Here is a 17,426-nt window from a genome sequence, read left to right as displayed (position 1 = left end):
TTTAAAGTAATTACTGATTATTATGTATTTACTACTGTCATTTTGTTAACTGTTTCCTCACAGTTTCATAATTCTTCATCTTTATTTTACTACATATAACATTTACCATTACAAGTGAGATTTATACTTTCACATGTTTTCCTATTACTAATTAGCACCTTTTCATTTCAGATTAAAGAAATTCCTTTAACCTTTCCTACAAGGCCAGTTCAGTGGTGATTAGCTTCTTTAGCTTTTGCTAGTCTGCAAAACTCTTTCCTTCAATTCTTAAGGACAACTTGCCAGGTGAAATCTTTTTGGTTGACAGGTTTTTTTTTCCCTCAGGAATTTAAATAAATCTTGCCACTTCTCTCTGGTCTGCAAAGTCTCTGCTGAAGAAATCTGTTCATCTTCTTATCGGGGTTCCCTTTTATGATCAAGTTATTTTTTTCTTGCTGCTTTTAAGATTCTCTCTTTAACTTTTGACACTAATTATAATGTGCCTTGGTGTTGGTCTCTTTGGATTCATTGTATTTGGAAATCTCTGGGCTTCTAGATCTGAATGTCTGTTTCTTTCCAAAGATTAGAAAAGTTTTCACCCATTATTTCTTCTTATAAGTTTTCTTCCCCCTTTCACTCTCTTTTCTTCTCCTAGGATCCCTATATGATGCAAATGTTGGTTTGCTTGATGCTATCTCATAAGTCCTGACCCTTAGGCAGTAGCTTTTAAAGTATGCACACAGGATTTTTTCAAGCAAAGACTGAGAGATGAGTTTCTCTTTGTTTCCGCCATGCTGAGCCTCAGCAAATCCTTGAAAATCCATTAATAACTCTCCTTGTTATACTCTAGTGGGTCTCATGAACAAAAAGCCCCACTGTCTTTCAGAGCTGGTGTTTCTGGGGTCCATACCTCAGGTGGAAGTCTAAAAAAATGGGAGGTAAATGTTGGGTCCAAACTCTTGGCACATCAGGGGAGGAGCTTGGAGTTGTAAGTTCCTTCCCGATTGCATGTCTTTGTGCCAGGGATAGGGTTTATGGTGAGACTGCATCTCAGCCTTTTTTACTCACTTCAGTATGGGTATATTCTCATTAGCCCGATATACAGGAATTGCTCAGCTAGTTTCTGGATTTCCTTCAGCTGAAACTGCTCTGTGTGTAGCCGTGGATTCAGTTTGTCCATAGGAGTGGGTTGCCTGCCACGTTGAACTGGAATCCTGTTACACTGTCTTAATGTATTACTTGTCTGTGAGTTTATTCGAGGTGAAAGGGGTTCGTAATGATGGGAGAGAGGAAGAAGAACCAAAACAATCAGTTTTATTAGATAATTCTAGGGAGTTGTACAGAGGCACCCTCAGGAATATGGAAATAAAAGAAAATATTGCATTCTCAGAACTAACTTATATTCAAAATATCAACAGGTAAATGAAAGGTCCCTTGAAAGAGACAGTGAGGCTCTCAACTAGAGAACAGTCTTTCTCATCAGAATGAACTGATCAAAATGTGAAGTGAATCAACTAACTGTTGGCAACACCCACTCGAGTGCTATCTAGGACAGAAATGATTAGAATCATAGACATTGAAGTTTTCTGTCTGCACTGACAGCTTGTTGTTGTTGTTTAGTTGCTCAGTTGTGTATGATTCTTTGTGACCCTATGGACTGCAATATGCCAGGCTTCCCTTTCCTTCACTATCTCCTGGACTTTGCTAGACCTTATGTCCATTGAGTCAATGATGCCATCCAACAATCTCATCCTCTGTTGACCCCTTTACTGCCTGCCTTCAATCTTTTCCAGCATCAAGGTCTTTTCCAATGAGTCAGCTCTTTGCATCAGGTGGCCAAAGTACTGGAGCTTCAGCTTCAGCATCAATATTCCAAAGAATATTCAGGGTTGATCTCCTTCAGGATTGACTGGTTTGATCTTCTTGCTGTCCAAGGGACTCTCAAGAGTCTTTTCCAACACTGCAGTTGGAAAGCACTCAGCCTTCTTTATGGTCCAATTCTCACATCTGTACATGACAGCTGGAAAAACTATAGTCTTGACTATACAGATAATTATTAATTTAAAAAACAGTGGCCCTGAACAATGCAGGATTCAGAGATGCCGATTTCTCTGTGCAGTTGAAAATCCACACATTACCTTCACAGTTGGTGTTCTGCATCCACATATTCAACCAACCATGGATCGAATAGTACTATAGTATATATTTACTGAAAAAAAAAAATCCATGTATAAGTGGACCTGTGCAATTTAAGCCCATGTTGTTTAAGGGTCAGTTACACAAACAATTGGCTGTGTTAATCTGGCAGGTATTAAATCTCTGACATGAAAAATTCCTTTGTTTGATTCCACAATCAAAATGAATCTGATTTTGACATGGCTTCCCACAAAGATCTGACAATAAGGAGAAAGTATGCTGATGACATAGATAACATATATTTTATTCTATATAAACTTTTAACTTATCACTATAAATTAAAAACCAGCATACTAGTTTTAATACATTGCTCTAATGAACTTGGATAATGTGAGTCAGTACCTGAAAGTTGGTTTGTTTACTCTTATAGATAAAAGTGAAATTTCTGCATCAAGAACATTCAGACCATGGCATTTAACTAAAATAGCAAAAATAACAAATGCTCCTTTGTGAGGCTACTTCAGAAAGCACAGCAAATAATGCAAACTGGCTCCCTCAACATCCTGCAAACTGTTTTATAGTTTCCTTCTCATACTACAGAGACTTAATTTGTGCACAACAAATTAACAACAAAAAAGTTTTTCTGATTCCTTTGTAAGGAGTTGGAGGGGGGAAATCTGTATGCAATCTGACTTACACAAGGAAACAACCCATATGAAACTTAACGCAGGAGTCCCCAACACATGACAGAGGCTACACGTGGGAGAAAGGATTTAATTTTTAGGTGCAATTATTATGAAGGTTATAGTGGTGGTTCAGACAGTAGAATCCCAGGGACGGGGAGCCTGGTGGGCTGCCGTCTATGGGGTCGCACAGAGTCGGACATGACTGAAGTGACTTAGCAGCAGCAGCAGCAGCAGACGGTAAAGAATCTGCTCATGATGCTGGAGGCCTGGGTTCAATCCCTGAGTCAGGAAGATTCCCTGGAGAAGGAAACGGCAACTCACTCCAGTATTCTTGCCTGGGAAATGCTCCACAAAGGAGCAATACTTTCTCATAATATCTTTTCTGAATAAATTAGAGGCAGTATTTAGTTATCTGAAACAGAGAGAACCCCAACTAATACTCTGAAAGACCAGTACTTTTAATTTCTATAGTTTAGCCTAATAATTTCAGTACCATCATTTTGATAATACCACCACCAATAATAATGAGTGAACAGTTACTTCAGTGCTTAAAAAATACTATCAAGCATTATGATAAGTGATTTATAAACATTCTGATTAAATGCTCTATATTCTGTGAAAGCTACCTCAGGAGAAGGACTAAAAGAGACAAACCACAGCTTCACCATGAGCAGATACAAATCTTCTTATCAACCAATTTGCAGATGTGCTATTCTTAGAAATATGCAGAGTGTGAATAATATTTTAAAGAAGAACAATTAATCTTAGACAATTACTTTACCATTTTGCTCTCTTCAATAATACAGTACCTCAGCCTTTTTAAAGCATTTTTAAATCACAGAACTCAAACTTGCAGTTCTAACAAAAACAAATATAGCATAATAAAAAGACTCCTTAAAAGGTGCCCTTTGGCTATAATTTGGCTAGAAAAGTTATTGCACCTGAAGATTGATCTCTGCTTCATAAAAGGTTAGGCACGAGCAGTAATGTCGATCTGAGTCAATATCTGTCAGGACCACCACAAAAAACGTTGGCTGCTTCCTCTCTCTGGACAGCTGCCATCCGCCAGGCTGACAAAACTAAATCAGATAGAAAAAAATAAAACTGTTACATCTTAAAAGTATAAGGTAAATTTAATATTTATAAATCTTTAAAAAATGTTCAATGCTTTCCCATTTACAAAAAATTTTCAGATATTTCACTTCAGCCATTATTTTTTAAAATCAATCACAAATTCATAACGTTAGCATACCTTCACTAATGTGCATATGCGTTTTAAGAAGACAGCCTAGATTTTTCCAGAGATGTCACACATTCTGAGACCTAAGTTGGCATCCTAGGATGCCAGGATGTAGGAACAGAGTACTGAGATGAAAAGTTTTGTGTCATTAGAGCAAATCATGAGGCAAGCTGAAGATAAAAGTACTCAGTACCTACCATGGATGGAAAATAGAATTATTTCAAAATTTCATCATTAATCTAAGACTTCAATTCAGAAAAATAGACTTTGTTCATCAAGACAGATCACATTCTGGGCTATAAAATACATCTTAATTTATTTAAAAGGATAAAGTTCATATAAAGCATGTTCTCAGACCACAGTAAAATTAAACTAAAAGTCAGTTACAGAAAAATAGCTGGAAAATCCCAAAATACTTGGAGATTAAACAAGACACTTCTAAGAATCTCAAAAGAAAATTTCAAATATTTTTAACTAAATGAAAATATAACATTTGTGGGATTCAGGAAAACCAATGCTTAGAGGGAATTTTGTAGCAGTGAATTCATATATTAGAAAAGATGAAAATCTAAAATAAATAATCTAACTTTAAGGAAACTAGGATAAGAAGAACAAATTAAATCCAAAGTAAGCAGAAGAAAAGAAATAATAAAATTAGATCAGAAGTCAATGAAATCTATAATAGGAAATCAACAGAGAAAAGCAACAAAATCTAAAGCTAGTTCTTCAAAAAGAACATTAAAGTCAACAAGCCTCTAGCCAGACAAACTAAAAATAAAAGATACAGATTATTAACATCAAAAATGAAAGATGACATATTACTATAGACATTAAAAAGATAATAAAGGAATACTATGCATGTCTATGTCCACAAATTTGATAATCTAGATAAAATCAGTTTCTTGAAAGACATAATCTGATAAAATTCACCAAGAAATAGACAATGTGACTAGACCTAGATCTATTAAAGAATTTGAATCAACAATTAATAATCTTTCAAAATACAAAGTATCAGGTCCCAAAGGGTTCATTGGTGAATTTTACCAAATATTGAAGGACAAAACTAAAACAGCCTCTATAATCTCTTCCGTAAGACTGAAGCACAAGAAATACTTCCTGACTCATTCCATAAAGCCAGCATTACCCTAATACTAAAACCAGAAAAAAAAAAATTACAATAAAAGTACGTATCACTGAGCTTCCCTTGCAGCTCAGTTGGTAAGAATCTGCATGCAATGCAGGAGACCTGGGTTCAATCCCTGGGTTGGGAAGATCCCCTGGAGAAGGAAATGGCAACCCACTCCACTATTCTTGCCTAGAGAATCCCATGGAGAGAGTAGCCTGGCAGCCTATAGTCAATGGGGTTGCAAGAGTCAGACACGACTTAGCGACTAAACCACCACCACAAATCTCTCATGAACACAGTTGCAAAAAGCTTCAACAAAATATCTGCAAATTGAAAATACCAACATATGAAAACGATTACACACCATGACAAAATAAGATTCATTCTGGGTATGCAGAGCTGGTTCAACATTTGAAAATCAATTAACCACATGAAGAAGCTAAACAAGTTATCAGTAAATGCAAAAAAGGAATTTGAGGAAATCAAATACCAATTCACAATAGAAACTCTCAGCAAAGTAAGGATAGAGGGGAGGTTCCTTAATTTGTTAGAGAATACTTACAAAAAAACTACAGCTAACAATATACTTAATGTTAAGAAACTAGATGCTTTCTAGCTAAGATTAGGAACAAGGATGTCACTTCTTACCACTACTTTTCTAAATTATACTGAAAGTCCTAGCTCATACAATGAGTCAAAAAAAAAAAAAAAAAAGGAAATAAAAGGTTTACAGATTAAGAAGGAATAAGTATAACTGTCTTTCTACTCCCAAATGACATGACTGTCTCTGTAGAAAACCTGAAAGTAATAAGCAATTACAGCAAGGTTCCAGGATACAAGGTTAAAAAACAAAAGTCAAGTCTCCTATATATACCAACAATGATCAAGTGTCATTTGATATTAAAAACACAATACCATCTTCATATATTAGCACCCTCAAAATGAAATACTTAGGTATAAACCTAATAAACTATGTATAATATCTATATAAAAATTATAAAACATTGATGAAGGAAATCAAAGAAATAGAGTGATTTCAATGTTCATCAATAGGAAGACACAATATACTCGTTTCAATTCTTCCCACCTTGATTTATAGATTCAATGCAGTCCCCCCAAAAATCCAGGAAGTTATTTATGGATATTGACAAACTAATGTTAAAGTTGATGTGGAGAGGAAAAAGACCCAGAATAGCCAACTTAAAATCCAAGGAGAACAAAGTTGGAAGAGTGACACTATCTGACTTCAAGACTTACTATATAGCTACAGTCATCAGGATAGTGTGGTACTGGTGAATGAAGATATAAATCGATCAGTTAAGAAGGACACTGAGCCCAGAACAGACCACGCGAATACAATCAACTGAAGTTTGACAAAAGAGCAAACACAACAGAGTGGAGAAAAGACAGTGTTTCAACAAATGGTGCTAGACCAACAAAATATTCATATACAAGAAAGTAAATCTAGACCCAGACCTTGCACCCTTCACAAAAATAAACTCAGAGTGGACCATACATCTAAATGTAAAATACAAAACTATAAAATATCTAGAGGATGACTGACATAAGAGAAAACAAAGACAATATTTGTTTCGGGAATGACTTTTTTGATACAACCCCAAAATTATAAACCAGGAAAGAAAGAGTCAATAAGTCAAATTTCATTAAAATTCAAAACTTCTGCTCTGCAAAAGACACTGTCAAGAAAATGAGAAGATAAACTAAGGACTAGGAGAAAATATTTGCAAAACACATATCTGATAATGTATTATCATCTAAAATATACAAAAGAGATTTTAAACCTAAATAATAAGAAAGTGAACAACTCAATTTAAAAGACAGCATGCTTGGGGCTGGTGCATGGGGATGACCCATAGAGATGTTATGGGGAGGGAGGTGGGAGGGGGGTTCATGTTTGGGAACACATTTAAGAATTAAAGATTTTAAAAATTAAAAAAAAAAAAAAAGACAGCAAAAGATCTGAATAAGATTACTGTTGCTCAGTTGCTAAGCCATGTCCAACTCTTTGCGACTCCATGGACTGCAGTATGCCAGGCTCCTCTGTCCTGCACTATCTCCTGGAGTTTGCTCAAATTCATGTCTACTGAGTCAGTGATGCCATCTAATCCATTCTGAAGGAGATCAGCCCTGGGATTTCTTTGGAAGGAATGATGCTAAAGCTGAAACTCCAGTACTTTGGCCACCTCATGCGAAGAGTTGACTCACTGGAAAAGACTCTGATGCTGGGAACGATTGAGGGCAGGAGGAGAAGGGGACGACCGAGGATGAGATGGCTGGATGGCATCACAGACTCGATGGACGTGAGTCTGAGTGAACTCTGGGAGTCGGTGATGAACAGGGAGGCCTGGCGTGCTGCGATTCATGGGGTCGCAAAGAGTCAGACACGACTGAGCAATTGAACCGAACTGAACTGATTCAGTCTAATCCGCTGTTGCCCTCTTCTCCTATAGCCATCAGTCTTTCCTAGCATTGGGGCCTTTTCCAAAGAGTTAGCTCTTTGTAGCAAGTGCCCAAAATATTAGAGCTTCAGCAGTGGTCCTTCCAATGAATATTCATGGTTGATTTCCTTTAAGATTTACTGGTTTGATCTCCTTGCAGTACAAAGGACTCTCAAGAGTCTTCAGTAACACCACAGTTCAAAAGCATCAATTCTTCAGTACTCAGCCTTCTTTATGATCCAACTGTCACAACTGTACGTGACAGGTGGAAAAACCAAAGCTTTGACTATATAGACCTTTGTTGGCAAAGTGCCTAGGTTTCTCATAGATTTCCTTCCAAAGAGAACGCATCTTTCAATTTCATGGCTGCAGTCACCATCTGCAGTGATTGTGGAGTCCAAGAAAATAAAATCTGTCACTGCTTCCACTTTCTCCCCCTTCTATTTGCCATCAACTGATGGGACCAAATGCCATGACCTTAGTTTTTTGAATGCTGAGTTTCAAGCCAACTTTTTCACTCTCCTCTTTCACCTTTATCAAGTGACTCTTCTCGGTTTCCCCAGTAGCTCAGCTGGAAAAGAATCTGCCTGCAGTGGAGGAGACCTGGTTTGATCTCTGGGTTAGGATGATCCCCTGGAGGAGGGTATGGCAACCCACTACAGTAGTCTTGCCTGGAGAATCCCCATGGGCAGAGGAGCCTGCCAGGCTACAGTCCATGGGGTTGCAAGGCGTCGGACATGATTGAGCGACTAAGTACAGTACAGGATAGTAAGAAACTCTTCAGTTCTTCTTCAATTTCTTTCTGAATAAATCTCTCTCTAAAAAATATACACAGAAGGCAAATAAGCATATGAAAGATGTTTAATATCATACTTCATAGTTCAGTTCAGTTGCTCAATCGTGTCTGACTCTTTGCGACCCTGTGAACTGTAGCACGTCAGGCCTCCCTGTCCATCACCAACAACCGGAGTCCACTCAAACCCATGTCCATTGAGTCGGTGATGCCATCCAACCATCTCATCCTCTGTCGTCCCCTTCTCCTCCTGCCCTCAATCTTTCCCAGCATCAAATGAGTCAGCTCTTCGCATCAGGTGGCCAAAGTATTGGAGTTTCAGCTTCAACATCAGTCCTTCCAATGAACATCCAGGATTGATCTCCTTTAGGATGGACTGGTTGGATCTTCTTGCAGTCCAAGGGACACTCAAGAGTCTTCTCCAACACCACAGTTCAAAAGTATCAATTCTTTGGCACTCAACTTTCTTTATAGTCCAGCTCTCACATCCATATATGACCACTGGAAAAACCATAGCCTTGACTAGACAGACCTTTGTTGACAAAGTAATGTCTCTGCTTTTTAAGATGCTTTCTAGGTTGGTCATAACTTTCCTTCCAAGGAGTAAGTTTCTTTTAATTTCATGGCTGCAGTCACCATCTGCAGTGATTCTGGAGCCTAGAAAAATAAAGTCAGCCACTGTTTCCCCATCTATTTCCCATGAAGTGATGGGACCATAAGGGACTGCAAATTAAAAGAATGAGACACTGCCATATACTTATTAAAATGGCCAAAATACAAAATAATGACAATGCCAGATGCTGTCAAAGATATAGGACAACAGAAACTCTCACTTTTGCTAGTGAGAATGTAAAATGGTACTGCCACATTGTAAGAGAGTGTGGCAGTTTCTTACAAAATTAAACATACTCTTACCATAAAAGCCAAATACGTACCCAAAGGAGTTGAAAATATATATTCACACAAAACCTGCACGTGGATGTTTATAGCAGCTTTATTCAAAACTGTCAAAACATGGAAATAACCAAGATGTCCTTCAGTAAGTGAAGACACATCCGAGTGAAGGGATATTTTACTGCACTAAAAAGAAATGAGCTATCAGGCTTCCCCTGGTGGCTCAGTGGTAGAGAATCTGCCTGCCAGTGCAGGAGACATGGGTTCAATCCCTGGTCCATTAGGATCCCACATGCTGTGGAGCAACTAAACCCGTGTGCCACAACTGCTGAGCGTGTGCACTAGAGCCCAGGTGCTGCAACCACTGAGCCACGTGCTGCAACTACTGAAGCCTGCATAGCCTAGGGCCCATGCTCCACAAGAGAAGCCCCATGCTGCAACTGGGGAGTAGCCCCCATCCCGCCACAACTAGGAAAAAAGCTTGGGTGGCCACAAAAACCCAGCACAGCCAAAAATAAATAAAATAAAATAAAGAAATGAGCTAACAAGCCATGAGAAAACATGGAGAAACACAAATACACATTACTAAGTGAAAAACAGTAGTCTGAAATGGCTGCATGTGATAAGATTCCAAACATATAATATTCTGGAAAATACACAGCCATAGAGAGCAAAAAGATTAACAGTTACCTATGGCAGGGAAGACATAACAGGCAGAATTTTGAGGATTTTTAGAGCAGGGAAACTATTCTGTGTAAGACTATAACTGTATATACATAATATTATGTATTCATCAAAATCTTTAGATGTACACCAAGAGTGAAATCTAAGTTAAATTACAGCTTTGGTTCCTGATGACGTGATCAATGTGAGTTCATTCATCAACTGTGATAAATATATCACTGTGGAGGGGGATACTGATACTGTGGAAAGCTGCATGTTTGGGAAATGAGAACATATGTGAATTCTTTGTAGTTTTTGCTCACTTATGCTATGAATTTAAAAGTACTCTAAAAAGTAAAGCTACCTCTAAAAATATGAAAAAGAATTTATCTTATTAACAGTATTGGAGAAATGGAACAGAAATAGAAACAAGCTCAACAGTACAGAAGCTCTTTGTGCCAGGTTACCTTCTTTAATGCAGTTTCAGCATTTCATTCACCCTTTCAGAACCGTGGTTTCCTCATCTAAGGCCGAATATTAGTACCCATCTACTCCAGCATTCTTGCCTAGAGAATCCCATGGACGGAGAAGCCTGGTAGGCTACAATCCATGGGTTAGCAAAGAGTTGGACACGACTGAGCGACTTCACTTTCACTAGTACTCTAGATTTATACTTTACTTATACAGATTTATACAGTTTTATACAGTTATACACCAGAACTGGACATGGAACAACAGACTGGTTCCAAATAGGAAAAGGAGTACGTCAAGGCTGTATATTCTTACCCTGCTTATTTAACTTATATGCAGGGTACATCATGAGAAACGCTGGACTGGAAGAAGCACAAGCTGGAATCAAGATTGCCTGGAGAAATATCAATAACCTCAGATATGCAGATGACACCACCCTTATGGCAGAAAGTGAAGAGGAACTAAAAAGCCTCTTGATGAAAGAGGAGAGTGAAAGAGTTGGCTTAAAGCTCAACATTCAGAAAACGAAGATCATGGCATCTGGTCCCATCACTTCATAGGAAGTAGATAGGGAAACAGTGGAAACAGTGTCAGGCTTTTTTTGGGCTCCAAAATCACTGCAGATGGTGATTGCAGCCATGAAATTAAAAGACACTTACTCCTTGGAAGGAAAGTTATGACCAGCTAGATAGCATATTAAAAAGCAGAGACATTATCTTGCCAACAAAGGTCCGTCTAGTCAAGGCTATGGTTTTTTCAGTAGTCATGTATGGATGTGAGAGTTGGACTGTGAAGAAAGCTGAATGCCGAAGAATTGATGCTTTTGAACTGTGGCGTTGGAGAAGCCTCTTGAGAGTCCCTTGGACTGCAAGGAGATCCAACCAGACCATTCTAAAGGAGATCAGTCCTGGGTGTTCTTTGGAAGGAATGATGCTAAAGCTGAAACTCCAATACTTTGGCCACCTCATGTGAAGAGCTGACTCATTGGAAAAGACTCTGATGCTGGGAGGGATTTGGGGCAGGAGGAGAAGGGGACAACAGAGGATGAGATGGCTAGATGGCGTCACCAACTCGATGGACATGAGTTTGGGTAAACTCCAGGAGTTGGTGATGGACAGGGAGGCCTGGCGTGTTGCAAATCATGGGGTTGCAAAGAATCGGACACGACTGAACTGAACTGAACTAGTACTCTAAAGATATGACACTGAAAGATGAACTCCCTAGGTCAGTAGGTGCCCTATAAGCTACTGGAGAAGAGTAGAGAAATAACTTCAGAAAGAATGAAGAGGCTGAGCCAAAGGGAAAACAACGCCCAGTTGTAGATGTGACTGGTGATGAAAGTAAAGTCTGATGCTGTAAAGAACAATATTGCACTGGAAAATGGAATGTTAAGTCCACAGTAAATTGGAATTGGTCAAACAGGAGATGGCAAGAGTGAACTTCAATATTTTAGGAATTTGTGAACTAAAATGGACCAGAATGGGCGAATTTAGTTCAGATGACCATTATATCTACTACCGTACACAAGAATCCCTTAGAAGAAATGGAGTAGCCCTCATAGTCAACAAGAGTCCAGAATGCAGTACGTGGGTGCAATCTCAAAAATGACAGAATGATCCCTGTTCATTTCCAAGGCAAACCATTTAACATCACTGTAATCCAAGTCTACGCCCCAACCACTAATGCCAAAAAAAGCTGAAGTTGAATGGTTCTGTGAAGACCTTCAAGACATTCTAGAACTAACACACACACACACACACACACACACACACAGAGTCCATTTCATCATAGGGGACTGGAATGCAAAAGGAAGTAGGAAGTCAAGAATACCTGGACTACAGGTAAGTTTGGCCTTGGAGTACAAAATGAAGCAGGGCAAAGGCTAACAGAATTTTGCCAAGAGAACGCACTGGTCATAGCAATTACCCTTTTCCAACAACACAAGAGACGACTCTGCACATGAACATCACCAGATAGTCAAAAGCAAAATCAGACTGATTATATTCTTTGCAGCAAAAGACAGAGAAGCAGTATATAGTCAGCAAAAACAAGACCAGGAACTGACGGTGGCTCAGATCATGAACTCCTTATTGTAAAATTCTGACTTTAATTGAAGAAAGCAGGAAAACCACTAGACCAATCAGGTATGACCTAAATCAAACCCAATTAAACGGTGCAAATGACAAGCAGATTCAAAAGATTACATCTGACAGATAAGACTGCCTAAAGAACTATGGACAGAGGTTTGTAACACTGTACAGAAGGTGGTAATCAACACCATCCCCAAGATGAAGAAATGCAAAAAGGCAAAATGGTTGTCTGAAGAGGCCTTACAAAGAGCTGAGAAAAGAAGAGAAGCAAAGGGCAAATGAGAAAAGGAAAGATATACCCATTTAAATGCAGAGTTCCAAAGAATAACAAGGAGAGATAAGAAAGCCTTCCTCAATGATCGATGCAAAGAAATAGATAAAAACAATAGAATAGGAAAGACTAGATATCTCTTCAAGAATTAGAGACACCAAGGGAATATTTCAATGCAAAGATGGGCACAATAAAGGACATAAATGGTATGGACCTAACAGAAGAAGATATTAAGAAGAGGTGGCAAGAATACACGGAAGACAATTACAAAAAAGATCTTCATGACCCAGATAACAATGATGATGTGATCGTGCCTCTAGAGCAGGATATTCTGGAATTTGAATTCAAGTGGCTCTTAGGAAGTATTACGAACAAAGCTAGTGAGGTGATGGAATTCCAGTTGAGCTATTTCAAATCCTGGAAGATGATGCTGTGAAAGTGCTGCACTCAACATGCCAGAAAATTTTGGAAAACTCAGCAGTGGCCACAGGACTGAAAAAGGTCAGTTTTCATTCCAATCCCAAAGAAACGCAATACCAAAGAATGTTCAGACTATTGTACTCATCTCACACGCTAGTCAAGTAAAGCTCAAAATTCTCCAAGCTAGGCTTCAACAGTATGTGAACCGAGAACGTCCTGATGTTCAAGCTGGATTTAGAAAAGGCAGAGGAACCAGAGATCAAATTACCAACATCTGTTGGATTATAGAAAAAGCAGGAGAATTCCAGAAAAACATCAACATTTGCTTCACTGACTGTGCCAAGGCCTTTGATTATGTGGGTTACAACAAACTGTGAAAAATTCTCAAAGGGATGGGAATACCAGACCACCTTACCTGCCTCCTGAGAAATCTGTATGCAGGTGAAGAAGCAACAGTTAGAACTGGACATGGAACAATGGACTGGTTCCATATTGGGAAAGGAGTACATCAACGCTGTATATTGTCACCCTGCTTATTTAACTTACATGCAGAGTATACCATGAGAAATGTCAGGCTAGATGAAGCACAAGCTGGAATCAAGACTGCCAGGAGAAATATCAATAACTCACATATGCAGATGACACCACCCTTATGGCGGAAAGTGAAGAGGAAGGAAAGAGCCTCTTGATGAAGGGGAAAGAGGAGAGTGAAAAAGCTGGCTTAAAATTCAACATTCAAAAAACTAAGATCATAGCATCTGGTCCCATCACTTCATGGCAAATAGAAGAGGAAACAATAAAACCAGTGACAGACTTTATTTTCTTGGGCTTCAAACTCACTGCAGATGGTGACTGCAGCCATGAAACTGAAAAATGACTGCTCCTTGGAAGAAAAGCTATGACCAACCTAGACAGCATATTCAAAAGCAGAGACATTACTTTGCCAACAAAGATCCATCTAGTCAAGGCTATGGTTTTTCCAGTAGTCATGTATGGATGTGAGAGTTGGACCATAAAGAAGGCTGAGCACCAAAGAATTGATGCTTTTGAACTGTGGTGTTGGAGAAGACTGTTGAGAGTCCCTTGGACTGCAGGGATATACAACCAGTCCATCCTAGAGGAGATCAGTCCTGAATATTCATTGGAAGGACTGATGCTGAAGCTAAAGCTCCAATACTTTGGCCATATGATGTGAAGAACTGACTTTTAGAAAAGACCCTGATGGCTGGGAAGGACTGAGGGCAGGAGGAGAAGAGGATGACACAGGATGAGATGGTTGGATGGCATCACCGACTCAATTAAGTTTGAGCAAGCACCGGGAGTTGGTGATGGACAGGGAAGCCTGGTGTGACATGGTCCATTGGGTCAGAAAGAGTCAGAAATGACTGAGTGACTGAACTGAACTGAGCAAATACTCTTGGGAAGCTCACAAAAGGTAACAAGTGGAAAGTACTCAGAATAGACTCTTCCATATAATTCTGAGAAGTAAATTTTACTTATTATGATTATCAACCCCCTTGATCTGCTGAGCTTCTATTATCATATCTATAACACTTTCTTTCCCCTTCTTTATCAGTTTTTCCCTGCTGCTTCTTTCATTGACTCCCTGATTCATTCTAAAGAAACACTGAAAAAGTAATAGGATGAATTCCTACATTTAGAGAGACACATTAATCACTGTCACAGTTTCTCTACCAAATGAAAAATTCTGCCAGACTCATTTCTTTCAGCAGACATCATAAGGAATACATAAAGAAACAGCAGAAAAACCTTAAAAATACATGAATTAGTAAGTGAAATATCTTTCTGTACCACATTTTTGTTTTGAAATAGTAATTCAGTGAACAAATATTTATTTACCACATTAGTATCACTTACTCTGTGAAGCTTCTTCTGAAGCTCCCCAGTTTCTCTAAACCCCCTCCAAATCAAAGAATCAAGCAGTTCCACCATGGGCTCCGAATCATTTTATAAATTCTTATTATAATAAATAATTATAATAACAACAATAACCTTTTATTCCTCTCTCTCTACATATATATATATATCACTAGAAGTTATATATTTTACTAATCTAGTACAGAAAAGTTAACTTGTCATTTTGTTTATGTGTAAATTCCTCCCTTAACAATTATCAAAGTGACATGACTTCAAATCTCAGATTTTTCTGTGGCCACCATAGCCTATTTCATTGTAGAATCAGTTCACTTCAATTCAGTTCAGTCGCTCAGTCGTGTCTGACTCTCTGCGACCCCACAAATTGCAAAATGCCAGGCCTCCCTCTCCATCACCAACTCCTGGAATTCACTCAAACTCACATCCATTGAGTTGGTGATGCCATCCAGCCCTTTTCTTCCTGCCTCTAATCCCTCCCAGCATCAGAGTCTTTCCCAATGAGTCAACTCTTTGCATGAGGTGGCCAAAGTACTGGAGTTTCAGCTTTAGCATCATTCCTTCCAAAGAACACCCAGGACTGATCTCCTTTAGAATGGTCTGGTTGGATCTCCTTGCAGTCCAAGGGACTCTCAAGAGGCTTCTCCAACGCCACAGTTCAAAAGCATCAATTCTTCGGCATTCAGCTTTCTTCACAGTCCAACTCTCACATCCATACATGACTACTGGAAAAACCATAGCCTTGACTAGACGGACCTTAGTTGGCAAAGTAATGTCTCTGCTTTTGAATATGCTATCTAGGTTGGTCATAACTTTCCTTCCAAGGAGTAAGCATCTTTTAATTTCATGGCTGCAATCACCATCTGCTGTGATTTTGGAGCCCAAAACAATAAAGTCTGACACTGTTTCCACTGTTTCCCCATCTATTTCCCATGAAGTGATGGGACCAGATGCCATGATCTTCGTTTTCCGAATATTGAGCTTTAAGCCAACTTTTTCACTCTCCTCTTTCACTTTCATCAAGAGGCTTTTTAGCTCCTCTTCACTTTCTGCCATAAGGGTGGTGTCATCTGCATATCTGAGGTTATTGATATTTCTCCCAGCAATCTTGATTCCAGCTTGTGCTTCTTCCAGCCCAGCGTTTCTCATGATGTACCCTGCATATAAGTTAAATAAGCAGGGTGACAATATACAGCCTCGATGTGCTACTTTTCCTATTTGGAACCAGTCTGTTGTTCCATGTCCAGTTCTAACTGTTGCTTCCTGACCTGCATACAGGTTTCTCAAGAGGCAGGTCAGGTGGTGTGGTATTCCCACCTCTTTCAGAATTTTCCACAGTTTATTGTGAACCACACAGTCAAGGGCTTTGGCATAGTTAATAAAGCAGATGTTTTTCTGGAACTCTCTTGCTTTTTCTATGATCCAGCGGATGGTGGCAATCTGATCTCTGGTTCCTCTGCCTTTTCTAAAACCAGCTTGAGCGTCTGGAAGTTCATGGTTCACGTATTGCTGAAGCCTGGCTTGGAGAATTTTGAACATTATTTTACTAGCATGTGAGATGCACAGAATTGTGTGGTAGTTTGAGGATTCTTTGGCATTGCCTTTCTTTGGGAATGGAATGAAAACTGACCTTTTCCAGTCTAGTGGCCACTGCTAAGTTTTCCAAATGTGCTGGCATACTGAGTGCAACACTTTCACAGCATCATCTTTCAGGATTTGAAATAGCTCCACTGGAATTCCATCACCTCCACTAGCTTTGTTCGTAGTGATGCTTTCTAAGGCCCACTTGACTTCACATTCCAGGATGTCTGGCTCTAGGTGAGTGATCACACCATCGTGATTATCTTGGTTGTGAAGATATTTTTGGTACAGTTCTTCTGTGTATTCTTGCCATCTCTTCTTAATATCTTCTGCTTCTGTTAGGTCCATATGATTTCTGTCCTTTATCGAGCCCATCTTTGAAGGAAATGTTCCCTTGGTATCTCTAATTTTCTTGAAGAGATCTCTAGTCATTCCCATTCTGTTGTTTTCCTCTATTTCTTTGCACAGATCGCTGAGGAAGGCTTTCTTATCTCTTCTTGCTATTCTTTGGAACTCTTCATTCAGATGCTTACATCTTTCCTTCTCTCCTTTGTTTTTTGCCTCTCTTCTTTTCACAGCTATTTGTAAGGCCTCCTGAGACAGCCATTTTGGTTTTTTGCTTTCTTTTCCATTCTAGAATAGCAGCCCTCAAAGTATTGTACACAGAATTACAGGAGTCCCAGTAGTCAAAACAGTTATCATAATACTACTAAGAACTGGTTGT

At 39.0% G+C, this 17,426-nt stretch overlaps 1 protein-coding gene across 3 annotated transcripts in view; it reads right to left on the bottom strand.

Annotated features, from left to right (window-relative positions):
- Nucleotides 1-17,426, bottom strand: part of SBF2 (SET binding factor 2) — a 499,999-nt gene that overhangs the window by 268,104 nt on the left and 214,469 nt on the right. For all 3 annotated transcript variants that reach the window (XM_068989002.1, XM_068989003.1, XM_068989004.1), the window contains exon 3: nt 3,743-3,880. In XM_068989002.1, the coding sequence (XP_068845103.1) occupies nt 3,743-3,880 (138 nt within the window). The remainder of the gene's footprint in view (nt 1-3,742; nt 3,881-17,426) is intronic.

The sequence above is a fragment of the Capricornis sumatraensis genome, chromosome 16, assembly GCF_032405125.1.
Source record: "Capricornis sumatraensis isolate serow.1 chromosome 16, serow.2, whole genome shotgun sequence".
NCBI lineage: Eukaryota > Metazoa > Chordata > Mammalia > Artiodactyla > Bovidae > Capricornis > Capricornis sumatraensis.
This window is presented reverse-complemented; position numbering and strand designations above follow the sequence as displayed.